The sequence below is a fragment of the Salvelinus fontinalis genome, chromosome 6 (assembly GCF_029448725.1).
Source record: "Salvelinus fontinalis isolate EN_2023a chromosome 6, ASM2944872v1, whole genome shotgun sequence".
NCBI classification, from domain to species: Eukaryota; Metazoa; Chordata; class Actinopteri; order Salmoniformes; family Salmonidae; genus Salvelinus; species Salvelinus fontinalis.
Genome location: NC_074670.1, coordinates 70,271,153 through 70,290,619, shown reverse-complemented (window position 1 = coordinate 70,290,619; position 19,467 = coordinate 70,271,153). Strand labels below are relative to the sequence as shown.

At 43.6% G+C, this 19,467-nt stretch overlaps 1 protein-coding gene and 3 pseudogenes across 1 annotated transcript in view; all 4 read left to right on the top strand.

Annotated features, from left to right (window-relative positions):
• The first annotated feature begins 4,194 nt into the window (after positions 1–4,194).
• On the top strand, positions 4,195–5,322 carry LOC129856743 (mucin-5AC-like; annotated as a pseudogene).
• Positions 5,323–5,507: 185 nt separating this feature from the next.
• On the top strand, positions 5,508–6,402 carry LOC129858657 (uncharacterized; annotated as a pseudogene).
• Positions 6,403–9,612: 3,210 nt separating this feature from the next.
• LOC129856744 (integumentary mucin C.1-like) lies at positions 9,613–10,533 on the top strand (annotated as a pseudogene).
• A 3,852-nt stretch (positions 10,534–14,385) lies between these two features.
• Positions 14,386–19,467, top strand: part of LOC129858656 (mucin-2-like) — a gene marked incomplete at its 5' end in the record, with an annotated part of 15,386 nt that continues 10,304 nt past the window's right edge. The window contains 2 exons of the mRNA XM_055927955.1: positions 14,386–15,169; positions 15,224–15,360. Coding sequence (XP_055783930.1) covers positions 14,386–15,169; positions 15,224–15,360 — 921 coding nt within the window. The remainder of the gene's footprint in view (positions 15,170–15,223; positions 15,361–19,467) is intronic.

Sequence of the window (19,467 nt, the reverse complement as noted above, 5' to 3'; positions counted from 1 at the left end):
TGTACAACCACATCCACATGTACATGTACAACCACATCAACATGTACATGTACAACCACATCCACATGTACAACCACATCCACATATACAACCACATCCACATGTACATGTACAACCACATCCACATGTACATGTACAACCACATCCACATATACATGTACAACCACATCCACATGTACAACCACATCCACATATACAACCACATCCACATGTACATGTACAACCACATCCACATGTACATGTACAACCACATCCACATATACATGTACAACCACATCCACATGTACATGTACAACCACATCCACATATACAGCCACATCCACATCCACATGTACAGCCACATCCACATGTACATGTACAACCACATCCACATGTACATGTACAGCCACATCCACATGTACATGTACAGCCACATCCACATGTACATGTACAACCACATCCACATATACAGCCACATCCACATCCACATGTACAGCCACATCCACATGTACATGTACAACCACATCCACATGTACATGTACAGCCACATCCACATGTACATGTACAACCACATCCACATGTACAACCACATCCACATATACAACCACATCCACATGTGCATGTACAACCACATCCACATGTACATGTACAACCACATCCACATGTACATGTACAACCACATCCACATGTACAGCCACATCCACATGTACATGTACAACCACATCCACATGTACATATACAACCACATCCACATGTACATGTACAGCCACATCCACATATACAACCACATCCACATATACAACCACATCCACATGTACATGTACAACCACATCCACATGTACAACCACATCCACATGTACATGTACAACCACATCCACATGTACATGTACAACCACATCCACATGTACATGTACAACCACATCCACATGTACATGTACAACCACATCCACATGTACAACCACATCCACATGTACATGTACAGCCACATCCACATCCACATATACAACCACATCCACATATACAACCACATCCACATGTACATGTACAACCACATCCACATGTACAGCCACATCCACATGTACATGTACAACCACATCCACATGTACAACCACATCCACATGTACATGTACAACCACATCCACATGTACAGCCACATCCACATGTACATGTACAACCACATCCACATGTACAACCACATCCACATGTACATGTACAACCACATCCACATGTACAACCACATCCACATATACAACCACATCCATATGTACATGTACAACCACATCCACATGTACATGTACAACCACATCCACATGTACAACCACATCCACATATACAACCACATCCACATGTACATGTACAACCACATCCACATGTACAGCCACATCCACATGTACATGTACAGCCACATCCACATGTACATGTACAACCACATCCACATGTACATGTACAACCACATCAACATGTACATGTACAACCACATCCACATGTACAACCACATCCACATATACAACCACATCCACATGTACATGTACAACCACATCCACATGTACATGTACAACCACATCCACATATACATGTACAACCACATCCACATGTACATGTACAACCACATCCACATGTACATGTACAACCACATCCACATGTACATGTACAACCACATCCACATATACAGCCACATCCACATGTACAGCCACATCCACATGTAAATGTACAACCACATCCACATGTACATGTACAGCCACATCCACATGTACATGTACAGCCACATCCACATGTACAACCACATCCACATGTACAACCACATCCACATATACAGCCACATCCACATGTAAATGTACAACCACATCCACATGTACATGTACAACCACATCCACATGTACATGTACAACCACATCCACATGTACATGTACAGCCACATCCACATGTACATGTACAGCCACATCCACATGTACAACCACATCCACATGTACAACCACATCCACATATACAGCCACATCCACATGTAAATGTACAACCACATCCACATGTACATGTACAACCACATCCACATGTACATGTACAGCCACATCCACATGTACATGTACAACCACATCCACATGTACATATACAACCACATCCACATGTACATGTACAGCCACATCCACATATACAACCACATCCACATATACAACCACATCCACATGTACATGTACAACCACATCCACATGTACATGTACAACCACATCCACATGTACATGTACAGCCACATCCACATGTACATGTACAACCACATCCACATGTACAACCACATCCACATGTACAACCACATCCACATGTACAAACACATCCACATGTACAACCACATCCACATGTACAAACACATCCACATATACAACCACATCCACATATACAACCACATCCACATGTACATGTACAGCCACATCCACATGTACATGTACAACCACATCCACATGTACAACCACATCCACATGTACATGTACAGCCACATCCACATGTACATGTACAGCCACATCCACATGTACATGTACAACCACATCCACATGTACAGCCACATCCACATGTACATGTACAGCCACATCCACATGTACATGTACAACCACATCCACATGTACATGTACAACCACATCCACATGTACATGTACAGCCACATCCACATGTACATGTACAACCACATCCACATGTACAACCACATCCACATGTACAACCACATCCACATGTACATGTACAACCACATCCACATGTACAACCATATCCACATGTACAACCACATCCACATGTACATGTACAGCCACATCCACATGTACATGTACAACCACATCCACATGTACAACCACATCCACATGTACAACCACATCCACATATACAACCACATCCACATGTACAACCACATCCACATGTACAGCCACATCCACATGTACATGTACAACCACATCCACATGTACAACCACATCCACATGTACAACCACATCCACATGTACAACCACATCCACATGTACAACCACATCCACATGTACAACCACATCCACATGTACATATACAACCACATCCACATGTAAAACCACATCCACATGTACATGTACAACCACATCCACATATACAACCACATCCACATGTACAACCACATCCACATGTACAACCACATCCACATATACAACCACATCCACATGTACAACCACATCCACATGTACAACCACATCCACATGTACATGTACAACCACATATACAACCACATCCACATATACAACCACATCCACATATACAACCACATCCACATATACAACCACATCCACATGTACAACCACATCCACATGTAAAACCACATCCACATGTACATGTACAACCACATCCACATATACAACCACATCCACATGTACAACCACATCCACATGTACATGTACAACCACATATACAACCACATCCACATATACAACCACATCCACATATACAACCACATCCACATGTACAACCACATCCACATATACAACCACATCCACATATACAACCACATCCACATGTACATGTACAACCACATCCACATGTACATGTACAACCACATCCACATGTACAACCACATCCACATATACAACCACATCCACATGTACATGTACAACCACATCCACATGTACAGCCACATCCACATATACAACCACATCCACATGTACATGTACAACCACATCCACATGTACATATACAACCACATCCACATATACAACCACATCCACATGTACATGTACAACCACATGTACATATACAACCACATCCACATGTACAACCACATCCACATGTACATGTACAACCACATCCACATGTACATGTACAGCCACATCCACATATACATGTACAGCCACATCCACATATACAACCACATCCACATGTACATGTACAACCACATCCACATGTACATATACAACCACATCCACATGTACATATACAGCCACATCCACATATACAACCACATCCACATGTACATGTACAGCCACATCCACATGTACAGCCACATCCACATATACAACCACATCCACATGTACATGTACAACCACATCCACATGTACAGCCACATCCACATATACATGTACAGCCACACCCACAAATACAACCACATCCACATGTACATGTACAACCACATCCACATGTACATGTAGAGCCACATCCACATATACATGTACAGCCACATCCACATGTACATGTACAACCACATCCACATACACAACCACATCCACATATACATGTACAGCCACATCCACATATACAACCACATCCACATGTACATGTACAACCACATCCACATGTACATATACAACCACATCCACATGTACATGTACAGCCACATCCACATATACAACCACATCCACATATACAACCACATCCACATGTACATGTACAGCCACATCCACATATACATGTACAACCACATCCACATATACAACCACATCCACATGTACATGTACAACCACATCCACATATACAACCACATCCACATATACATGTACAGCCACATCCACATATACAACCACATCCACATGTACATGTACAACCACATGTACATGTACAGCCACATCCACATGTACAGCCACATCCACATGTACATGTACAGCCACATCCACATATACAACCACATCCACATATACAACCACATCCACATGTACATGTACAACCACATCCACATGTACATGTACAGCCACATCCACATATACATGTACAACCACATCCACATGTACAGCCACATCCACATGTACATGTACAGCCACATCCACATATACAACCACATCCACATGTACAACCACATCCACATGTACAACCACATCCACATGTACAACCACATCCACATGTACATGTACAACCACATCCACATCCACATGTACAACCACATCCACATGTACATGTACAACCACATCCACAAGTACATGTACAACCACATCCACATGTACAACCACATCCACATGTACATGTACAACCACATCCACATATACAACCACATCCACATGTACATGTACAACCACATCCACATGTACATATACAACCACATCCACATGTACATGTACAACCACATCCACATGTACATATACAACCACATCCACATGTTAATATACAACCACATCCACATGTACATATACAACCACATCCACAAGTACATGTACAACCACATCCACATATACAACCACATCCACATGTACATGTACAACCACATCCACATGTACATATACAACCACATCCACATGTACATGTACAGCCACATCCACATATACAACCACATCCACATATACAACCACATCCACACGTACAACCACATCCACATGTACAACCACATCCACATGTACAACCACATCCACATGTACAAACACATCCACATGTACATTTACAACCACATCCACATGTACATATACAACCACATCCACATATACAACCACATCCACATGTACATTTACAACCACATCCACATGTACATATACAACCACATCCACATGTACATGTACAGCCACATCCACATATACAACCACATCCACATGTACATGTACAACCACATCCACATGTACATTTACAACCACATCCACATGTACATTTACAACCACATCCACATGTACATGTACAACCACATCCACATGTACATATACAACCACATCCACATGTACATGTACAGCCACATCCACATATACAACCACATCCACATATACAACCACATCCACATGTACATGTACAACCACATCCACATGTACATGTACAACCACATCCACATGTACATGTACAGCCACATCCACATATACAACCACATCCACATATACAACCACATCCACATGTACATGTACAACCACATCCACATGTACAACCACATCCACATGTACATGTACAACCACATCCACATATACAACCACATCCACATGTACAACCACATCCACATGTACATGTACAACCACATCCACATGTACATGTACAACCACATCCACATATACAACCACATCCACATGTACATGTACAACCACATCCACATGTACAACCACATCCACATGTACATGTACAACCACATCCACATATACAACCACATCCACATGTACAACCACATCCACATGTACATGTACAACCACATCCACATGTACATGTACAACCACATCCACATATACAACCACATCCACATGTACATGTACAACCACATCCACATATACAACCACATCCACATGTACATGTACAACCACATCCACATGTACAACCACATCCACATGTACATGTACAACCACATCCACATGTACATGTACAGCCACATCCACATATACAACCACATCCACATATACAACCACATCCACATGTACATGTACAACCACATCCACATGTACATGTACAACCACATCCACATGTACATGTACAGCCACATCCACATATACAACCACATCCACATATACAACCACATCCACATCCACATATACAACCACATCCACATGTACATTTACAGCCACATCCACATGTACTTGTACAACCACATCCACATATACTTGTACAAACACATCCAAATGTACATGTACAGCCACATCCACATGTACATGTACAGCCACATCCACATGTACATGTACAGCCACATCCACATGTACATGTACAGCCACATCCACATGTACATGTACAACCACATCCACATGTACATGTACAACCACATCCACATGTACAGCCACATCCACATGTACATGTACAGCCACATCCACATGTACATGTACAACCACATCCACATGTACATGTACAACCACATCCACATGTACATGTACAGCCACATCCACATGTACATGTACAACCACATCCACATGTACAACCACATCCACATGTACAACCACATGTACATGTACAACCACATCCACATGTACATGTACAGCCACATGTACAACCACATCCACATGTACATGTACAACCACATCCACATGTACAACCACATCCACATATACAACCACATCCACATATACAACCACATCCACATATACAACCACATCCACATATACAACCACATCCACATATACAACCACATCCACATATACAACCACATCCACATATACAACCACATCCACATGTACATGTACAACCACATCCACATGTACATGTACAACCACATCCACATGTACATGTACAACCACATCCACATATACAACCACATCCACATATACAACCACATCCACATATACAAACACATCCACATGTACATGTACAACCACATCCACATGTACATGTACAACCACATCCACATGTACAACCACATCCACATGTACATGTACTGCCACATCCACATGTACATGTACAACCACATCCACATGTACATGTACTGCCACATCCACATGTACATGTACAACCACATCCACATGTACAACCACATCCACATGTACATATACAACCACATCCACATGTACAACCACATCCACATGTACATGTACTGCCACATCCACATGTACATGTACAACCACATCCACATGTACATGTACAACCACATCCACATGTACATGTACAACCACATCCACATGTACATGTACAGCCACATCCACATGTACATATACAACCACATCCACATGTACATATACAACCACATCCACATGTACAACCACATCCACATGTACAACCACATCCACATGTACATGTACAACCACATCCACATGTACAACCATATCCACATGTACAACCACATCCACATGTACATGTACAGCCACATCCACATGTACATGTACAACCACATCCACATGTACAACCACATCCACATGTACAACCACATCCACATATACAACCACATCCACATGTACAACCACATCCACATGTACAGCCACATCCACATGTACATGTACAACCACATCCACATGTACAACCACATCCACATGTACAACCACATCCACATGTACAACCACATCCACATGTACAACCACATCCACATGTACAACCACATCCACATGTACATATACAACCACATCCACATGTAAAACCACATCCACATGTACATGTACAACCACATCCACATATACAACCACATCCACATGTACAACCACATCCACATGTACAACCACATCCACATATACAACCACATCCACATGTACAACCACATCCACATGTACAACCACATCCACATGTACATGTACAACCACATATACAACCACATCCACATATACAACCACATCCACATATACAACCACATCCACATATACAACCACATCCACATGTACAACCACATCCACATGTAAAACCACATCCACATGTACATGTACAACCACATCCACATATACAACCACATCCACATGTACAACCACATCCACATGTACATGTACAACCACATATACAACCACATCCACATATACAACCACATCCACATATACAACCACATCCACATGTACAACCACATCCACATATACAACCACATCCACATATACAACCACATCCACATGTACATGTACAACCACATCCACATGTACATGTACAACCACATCCACATGTACAACCACATCCACATATACAACCACATCCACATGTACATGTACAACCACATCCACATGTACAGCCACATCCACATATACAACCACATCCACATGTACATGTACAACCACATCCACATGTACATATACAACCACATCCACATATACAACCACATCCACATGTACATGTACAACCACATGTACATATACAACCACATCCACATGTACAACCACATCCACATGTACATGTACAACCACATCCACATGTACATGTACAGCCACATCCACATATACATGTACAGCCACATCCACATATACAACCACATCCACATGTACATGTACAACCACATCCACATGTACATATACAACCACATCCACATGTACATATACAGCCACATCCACATATACAACCACATCCACATGTACATGTACAGCCACATCCACATGTACAGCCACATCCACATATACAACCACATCCACATGTACATGTACAACCACATCCACATGTACAGCCACATCCACATATACATGTACAGCCACACCCACAAATACAACCACATCCACATGTACATGTACAACCACATCCACATGTACATGTAGAGCCACATCCACATATACATGTACAGCCACATCCACATGTACATGTACAACCACATCCACATACACAACCACATCCACATATACATGTACAGCCACATCCACATATACAACCACATCCACATGTACATGTACAACCACATCCACATGTACATATACAACCACATCCACATGTACATGTACAGCCACATCCACATATACAACCACATCCACATATACAACCACATCCACATGTACATGTACAGCCACATCCACATATACATGTACAACCACATCCACATATACAACCACATCCACATGTACATGTACAACCACATCCACATATACAACCACATCCACATATACATGTACAGCCACATCCACATATACAACCACATCCACATGTACATGTACAACCACATGTACATGTACAGCCACATCCACATGTACAGCCACATCCACATGTACATGTACAGCCACATCCACATATACAACCACATCCACATATACAACCACATCCACATGTACATGTACAACCACATCCACATGTACATGTACAGCCACATCCACATATACATGTACAACCACATCCACATGTACAGCCACATCCACATGTACATGTACAGCCACATCCACATATACAACCACATCCACATGTACAACCACATCCACATGTACAACCACATCCACATGTACAACCACATCCACATGTACATGTACAACCACATCCACATCCACATGTACAACCACATCCACATGTACATGTACAACCACATCCACAAGTACATGTACAACCACATCCACATGTACAACCACATCCACATGTACATGTACAACCACATCCACATATACAACCACATCCACATGTACATGTACAACCACATCCACATGTACATATACAACCACATCCACATGTACATGTACAACCACATCCACATGTACATATACAACCACATCCACATGTTAATATACAACCACATCCACATGTACATATACAACCACATCCACAAGTACATGTACAACCACATCCACATATACAACCACATCCACATGTACATGTACAACCACATCCACATGTACATATACAACCACATCCACATGTACATGTACAGCCACATCCACATATACAACCACATCCACATATACAACCACATCCACACGTACAACCACATCCACATGTACAACCACATCCACATGTACAACCACATCCACATGTACAAACACATCCACATGTACATTTACAACCACATCCACATGTACATATACAACCACATCCACATATACAACCACATCCACATGTACATTTACAACCACATCCACATGTACATATACAACCACATCCACATGTACATGTACAGCCACATCCACATATACAACCACATCCACATGTACATGTACAACCACATCCACATGTACATTTACAACCACATCCACATGTACATTTACAACCACATCCACATGTACATGTACAACCACATCCACATGTACATATACAACCACATCCACATGTACATGTACAGCCACATCCACATATACAACCACATCCACATATACAACCACATCCACATGTACATGTACAACCACATCCACATGTACATGTACAACCACATCCACATGTACATGTACAGCCACATCCACATATACAACCACATCCACATATACAACCACATCCACATGTACATGTACAACCACATCCACATGTACAACCACATCCACATGTACATGTACAACCACATCCACATATACAACCACATCCACATGTACAACCACATCCACATGTACATGTACAACCACATCCACATGTACATGTACAACCACATCCACATATACAACCACATCCACATGTACATGTACAACCACATCCACATATACAACCACATCCACATGTACATGTACAACCACATCCACATGTACAACCACATCCACATGTACATGTACAACCACATCCACATGTACATGTACAGCCACATCCACATATACAACCACATCCACATATACAACCACATCCACATGTACATGTACAACCACATCCACATGTACATGTACAACCACATCCACATGTACATGTACAGCCACATCCACATATACAACCACATCCACATATACAACCACATCCACATCCACATATACAACCACATCCACATGTACATTTACAGCCACATCCACATGTACTTGTACAACCACATCCACATATACTTGTACAAACACATCCAAATGTACATGTACAGCCACATCCACATGTACATGTACAGCCACATCCACATGTACATGTACAGCCACATCCACATGTACATGTACAGCCACATCCACATGTACATGTACAACCACATCCACATGTACATGTACAACCACATCCACATGTACAGCCACATCCACATGTACATGTACAGCCACATCCACATGTACATGTACAACCACATCCACATGTACATGTACAACCACATCCACATGTACATGTACAGCCACATCCACATGTACATGTACAACCACATCCACATGTACAACCACATCCACATGTACAACCACATGTACATGTACAACCACATCCACATGTACATGTACAGCCACATGTACAACCACATCCACATGTACATGTACAACCACATCCACATGTACAACCACATCCACATATACAACCACATCCACATATACAACCACATCCACATATACAACCACATCCACATATACAACCACATCCACATATACAACCACATCCACATATACAACCACATCCACATATACAACCACATCCACATGTACATGTACAACCACATCCACATGTACATGTACAACCACATCCACATGTACATGTACAACCACATCCACATATACAACCACATCCACATATACAACCACATCCACATATACAAACACATCCACATGTACATGTACAACCACATCCACATGTACATGTACAACCACATCCACATGTACAACCACATCCACATGTACATGTACTGCCACATCCACATGTACATGTACAACCACATCCACATGTACATGTACTGCCACATCCACATGTACATGTACAACCACATCCACATGTACAACCACATCCACATGTACATATACAACCACATCCACATGTACAACCACATCCACATGTACATGTACTGCCACATCCACATGTACATGTACAACCACATCCACATGTACATGTACAACCACATCCACATGTACATGTACAACCACATCCACATGTACATGTACAGCCACATCCACATGTACATATACAACCACATCCACATGTACATATACAACCACATCCACATGTACATGTACAACCACATCCACATGTACATATACAACCACATCCACATGTACATATACAACCACATCCACATATACAACCACATCCACATGTACATGTACAACCACATCCACATGTACATATACAACCACATCCACATGTACAACCACATCCACATGTACATGTACAACCACATCCACATGTACATGTACAGCCACATCCACATATACATGTACAGCCACATCCACATATACAACCACATCCACATGTACATGTACAACTACATCCACATGTACATATACAACCACATCCACATGTACATGTACAACCACATCCACATGTACATGTACAGCCACATCCACATATACATGTACAGCCACATCCACATATACATGTACAGCCACATCCACATATACATGTACAGCCACATCCACATATACATGTACAGCCACATCCACATATACAACCACATCCACATGTACATGTACAACCACATCCACATGTACATGTACAGCCACATCCACATATACATGTACAGCCACATCCACATATACAACCACATCCACATGTACATGTACAGCCACATCCACATATACATGTACAGCCACATCCACATATACAACCACATCCACATGTACATGTACAACCACATCCACATGTACATGTACAGCCACATCCACATATACAACCACATCCACATATACAACCACATCCACATGTACATGTACAGCCACATCCACATATACATGTACAACCACATCCACATGTACAGCCACATCCACATCCACATGTACAACCACATCCACATGTACATGTACAGCCACATCCACATATACAACCACATCCACATATACAACCACATCCACATGTACATGTACAACCACATCCACATGTACATATACAACCACATCCACATGTACATGTACAGCCACATCCACATGTACATGTACAACCACATCCACATGTACATGTACAGCCACATCCACATATACAACCACATCCACATATACAACCACATCCACATGTACATGTACAACCACATCCACATATACATATACAACCACATCCACATGTACATGTACAGCCACATCCACATATACAACCACATCCACATATACAACCACATCCACATGTACATGTACAACCACATCCACATGTACATATACAACCACATCCACATGTACATGTACAACCACATCCACATGTACATATACAACCACATCCACATGTACATGTACAACCACATCCACATGTACATATACAACCACATCCACATGTACATGTACAACCACATCCACATGTACATGTACAACCACATCCACATATACAACCACATCCACATGTACATATACAGCCACATCCACATATACAGCCACATCCACATATACAGCCACATCCACATGTACATGTACAACCACATCCACATGTACATATACAACCACATCCACATGTACATGTACAACCACATCCACATGTACATATACAACCACATCCACATGTACATGTACAACCACATCCACATGTACATGTACAACCACATCCGCATGTACATATACAGCCACATCCACATGTACATGTACAACCACATCCACATGTACATGTACAGCCACATCCACATATACATGTACAGCCACATCCACATATACAACCACATCCACATGTACATGTACAACCACATCCACATGTACATGTACAACCACATCCACATGTACATGTACAACCACATCCACATGTACAGCCACATCCACATGTACATGTACAGCCACATCCACATATACAGCCACATCCACATGTACAACCACATCCACATGTACATGTACAACCACATCCACATCCACATATACAGCCACATCCACATATACAGCCACATCCACATATACAGCCACATCCACATGTACATATACAACCACAACCACATCCACATATACAACCACATCCACATGTACATATACAGCCACATCCACATGTACATGTACAACCACATCCACATGTACATGTACAGCCACATCCACATATACATGTACAGCCACATCCACATATACAACCACATCCACATGTACATGTACAACCACATCCACATGTACATGTACAACCACATCCACATGTACATGTACAGCCACATCCACATATACAGCCACATCCACATATACAGCCACATCCACATATACAGCCACATCCACATCCACATGTACAACCACATCCACATCCACATGTACAACCACATCCACATCCACATGTACAGCCACATCCACATGTACATGTACAACCACATCCACATCCACATGTACAACCACATCCACATCCACATGTACAGCCACATCCACATGTACATATACAACCACATCCACATCCACATGTACAGCCACATCCACATGTACATATACAACCACATCCACATCCACATGTACAGCCACATCCACATATACATGTACAACCACATCCACATCCACATGTACATCCACATCCACATGTACAACCACATCCACATATACAACCACATCCACATGTACATGTACAGCCACATCCACATGTACATATACAACCACATCCACATCCACATGTACAGCCACATCCACATATACATGTACAACCACATCCACATCCACATGTACATCCACATCCACATGTACAACCACATCCACATATACAACCACATCCACATGTACATGTACAGCCACATCCACATGTACAACCACATCCACATGTACATGTACAACCACATCCACATGTACAACCACATCCACATGTACAACCACATCCACATGTACATGTACAACCACATCCACATGTACATGTACAACCACATCCACATGTACAACCACATCCACATGTACATGTACAACCACATCCACATATACATGTACAACCACATCCACATCCACATGTACATCCACATCCACATGTACAACCACATCCACATATACAACCACATCCACATGTACATGTACAACCACATCCACATGTACATGTACAACCATATCCACATTTACATGTACAGCCACATCCACATGTACAACCACATCCACATGTACATGTACAACCACATCCACATGTACATGTACAACCACATCCACATGTACAACCACATCCACATGTACATGTACAACCACATCCACATATACATGTACAACCACATCCACATCCACATGTACATCCACATCCACATGTACAACCACATCCACATATACAACCACATCCACATGTACAACCACATCCACATGTACATGTACAGCCACATCCACATGTACATATACAGCCACATCCACATATACATGTACAACCACATCCACATATACATACCTAAGAGATGCTAACCTCTCCCCATTACAATAACAGGGGAAGTTAGCATGTCTTCCGGGTATGATATTTATGTGTCTGTAACTTTCTCACTCATCATTATTCACGATTCATTCATGATTATCCATAATCATGGTAGCAGCCACAATAATATAGTGTTTAGAAACATATTCTATCATTATTTACAATAAAAATGACTCCAAAATGACAAAATGCATAATTTACCGTTCATTTCTATTGGGCACAAAATAATCTGAAACACAACCAAACAAAAAGCAAATGTATGCAACAAGTTCGTAGAGTTACAAGCTTGATGCAGTCATTGTGTGCTATAGAATCAGCAGTAGTGGAATTAGGAACAAGCAGTTTAATATGACGTATGTTCAACACACCAGACTAGAAAGAAATACAGAAACAAAGTGTATAAAAAATGCTTTATGTCTGCAGATGTAACATATTTGAAATGCCAAACCAGTACCATGTAGAACAAGTGGATTTACACCAGCTATCAAAAATGATTAAATGTGATGTTCCAGGTTAAAATACACCTCGAGCAGGAGGAGGAGAGGAGTAGAGCAGAAGAGGAGGAGAGGAGTAGAGCAGAAGAGGAGGAGAGAAGGAGGGTAGAAGAAGAGGAGCACAGAAAAGGAGGAGAGGAGTAGAGCAGAAGAGGTGGAGAGGAGGGTAGAAGAAGAGGAGCACAGAAGAGGAGGAGAGGAGTAGAGCAGAAGAGGTGGAGAGAAGGAGGGTAGAAGAAGAGGAGCACAGAAGAGGAGGAGAGGAGTAGAGCAGAAGAGGTGGAGAGGAGGGTAGAAGAAGAGGAGCACAGAAGAGGAGGAGAGGAGTAGAGCAGAAGAGGAGGAGAGAAGGAGGGTAGAAGAAGAGGAGCACAGAAGAGGAAGAGAGGAGTATTGCAGAAGAGGTGGAGAGGAGGGTAGAAGAAGAGGAGCACAGAAGAGGAGGAGAGGAGTAGAGCAGAAGAGGTGGAGAGGAGGGTAGAAGAAGAGGAGCACAGAAGAGGAGGAGAGGAGTAGAGCAGAAGAGGTGGAGAGGAGGGTAGAAGAAGAGGAGCACAGAAGAGGAGGAGAGGAGTAGAGCAGAAGAGGAGGAGAGGAGGGTAGAAGAAGAGGAGCACAGAAGAGGAAGAGAGGAGTATTGCAGAAGAGGTGGAGAGGAGGGTAGAAGAAGAGGAGCGCAGAAGAGGAGGAGAGGAGGGTAGAAGGAGAGGAGCGCAGAAGAGGAGGAGAGGAGGGTTGAATAAGAGGAGCGCAGAAGAGGAGGAGAGGAGGATTGCAGAAGAGGAGGAGAGAAGGAGGGTAGAAGAAGAGGAGCACAGAAGAGGAGGAGAGGAGTAGAGCAGAAGAGGTGGAGAGGAGGGTAGAAGAAGAGGAGCGCAGAAGAGGAGGAGAGGAGTAAAGCAGAAGAGGAGGAGAGAAGGAGGGTAGAAGAAGAGGAGCACAGAAGAGGAGGAGAGAAGGAGGGTAGAAGAAGAGGAGCGCAGAAGAGGAGGAGAGGAGGATTGCAGAAGAGGTGGAGAGGAGGGTAGAAGAAGAGGAGCACAGAAGAGGAGGAGAGGAGGGTAGAAGGAGAGGAGCGCAGAAGAGGAGGAGAGGAGTATTGCAGAAGAGGTGGAGAGGAGGGTAGAAGAAGAGGAGCACAGAAGAGGAGGAGAGGAGGGTAGAAGGAGAGGAGCGCAGAAGAGGAGGAGAGGAGGATTGCAGAAGAGGTGGAGAGGAGGGTAGAAGAAGAGGAGCACAGAAGAGGAGGAGAGGAGGGTAGAAGGAGAGGAGCGCAGAAGAGGAGGAGAGGAGGATTGCAGAAGAGGTGGAGAGGAGGGTAGAAGAAGAGGAGCGCAGAAGAGGAGGAGAGGAGGGTAGAAGAAGAGGTGGAGAGGAGGGTAGAAGAAGAGGAGCGCAGAAGAGGAGGAGAGGAGGGTAGAAGGAGAGGAGCGCAGAAGAGGAGGAGAGGAGGATTGCAGAAGAGGTGGAGAGGAGGGTAGAAGAAGAGGAGCGCAGAAGAGGAGGAGAGGAGGGTAGAAGAAGAGGAGGAGAGGAGGGTAGAAGGAGAGGAGCGCAGAAGAGGAGGAGAGGAGGATTGCAGAAGAGGTGGAGAGGAGGGTAGAAGAAGAGGAGCGCAGAAGAGGAGGAGAGGAGGGTAGAAGAAGAGGAGGAGAGGAGGGTAGAAGGAGAGGAGCGCAGAAGAGGAGGAGAGGAGGATTGCAGAAGAGGTGGAGAGGAGGGTAGAAGGAGAGGAGCGCAGAAGAGGAGGAGAGGAGGATTGCAGAAGAGGTGGAGAGGAGGGTAGAAGAAGAGGAGCGCAGAAGAGGAGGAGAGGAGGGTAGAAGAAGAGGAGGAGAGGAGGGTAGAAGGAGAGGAGCGCAGAAGAGGAGGAGAGGAGGATTGCAGAAGAGGTGGAGAGGAGGGTAGAAGGAGAGGAGCGCAGAAGAGGAGGAGAGGAGGATTGCAGAAGAGGTGGAGAGGAGGGTAGAAGAAGAGGAGCGCAGAAGAGGAGGAGAGGAGGGTAGAAGAAGAGGAGGAGAGGAGGGTAGAAGGAGAGGAGCGCAGAAGAGGAGGAGAGGAGGATTGCAGAAGAGGTGGAGAGGAGGGTAGAAGGAGAGGAGCGCAGAAGAGGAGGAGAGGAGGATTGCAGAAGAGGTGGAGAGGAGGGTAGAAGGAGAGGAGCGCAGAAGAGGAGGAGAGGAGGATTGCAGAAGAGGTGGAGAGGAGGGTAGAAGGAGAGGAGCGCAGAAGAGGAGGAGAGGAGGATTGCAGAAGAGGTGGAGAGGAGGGTAGAAGGAGAGGAGCGCAGAAGAGGAGGAGAGGAGGATTGCAGAAGAGGTGGAGAGGAGGGTAGAAGGAGAGGAGCGCAGAAGAGGAGGAGAGGAGGATTGCAGAAGAGGTGGAGAGGAGGGTAGAAGAAGAGGAGCGCAGAAGAGGTGGAGAGGAGGATTGCAGAAGAGGTGGAGAGGAGGAGGGTAGAAGAAGAGGAGCGCAGAAGAGGAGGAGAGGAGGGTAGAAGAAGAGGAGCGCAGAAGAGGTGGAGAGGAGGATTGCAGAAGAGGTGGAGAGGAGGAGGGTAGAAGAAGAGGTCTCTCTCTCTCTCTCTGTGTGTCCGTATGTGCAACATGTTAATTGCATCAATGATCACCCCCGCCCCTCTATGTTCCACTCCCTGCTCATATTTATAGTTGCGTCCACTTTTCATCATGCTCTTCATTATGGGTCATAAATAATGGGTGTAAATGTGCCTGGGCTCCATCATAGTCTCCATAACATTGCCAGGCGTCATTCATCTTGTCTCCCAGTCATACAGCATTACCTGTTCTGAGTTACGGCTTGTTAACTACTGTCCATATGCCCCTCCTTACCTCCACATCATGGTTTCACTAAGGAGAACAAACACACACACTCAAACACACACACTCACACACACACACTCACACACACACACACACACACACACACACACACACACACACACACACACACACACACACACACACACACACACACACACACACACACACACACACACACACACACACACACACACACACACACACACACACACACACACCCCAGCATTAACTTTTAAAGGCTTTATGGCATCTTCTTTACCCAACACACACCATCAATCTGGGTAATGTCTGTCTCGACCCCTCTCATCCCCTTTCATAAAATAAAAAGATATGAATACAGCCCATTACAGCCTCTATTGAGGAGAGAAGGGATAAATCAGACAGGTACTTTTAGAGGGATTGGCTGGGCGAGGACAGGTTAGCCAGAGACATTCATCTAGCCTGCTTGGTTTATAGGAGGTCTCTCACCCCCGGTTTAGTGCTGAACAGTCCAAACTAAGGACACTGAAACTGAACATTTTTGCAGTAAAAATGAAGGGGGGGGGGGGGGGGGCTTTTTAATAGCAGTTGGACCAACTGGTATGGAG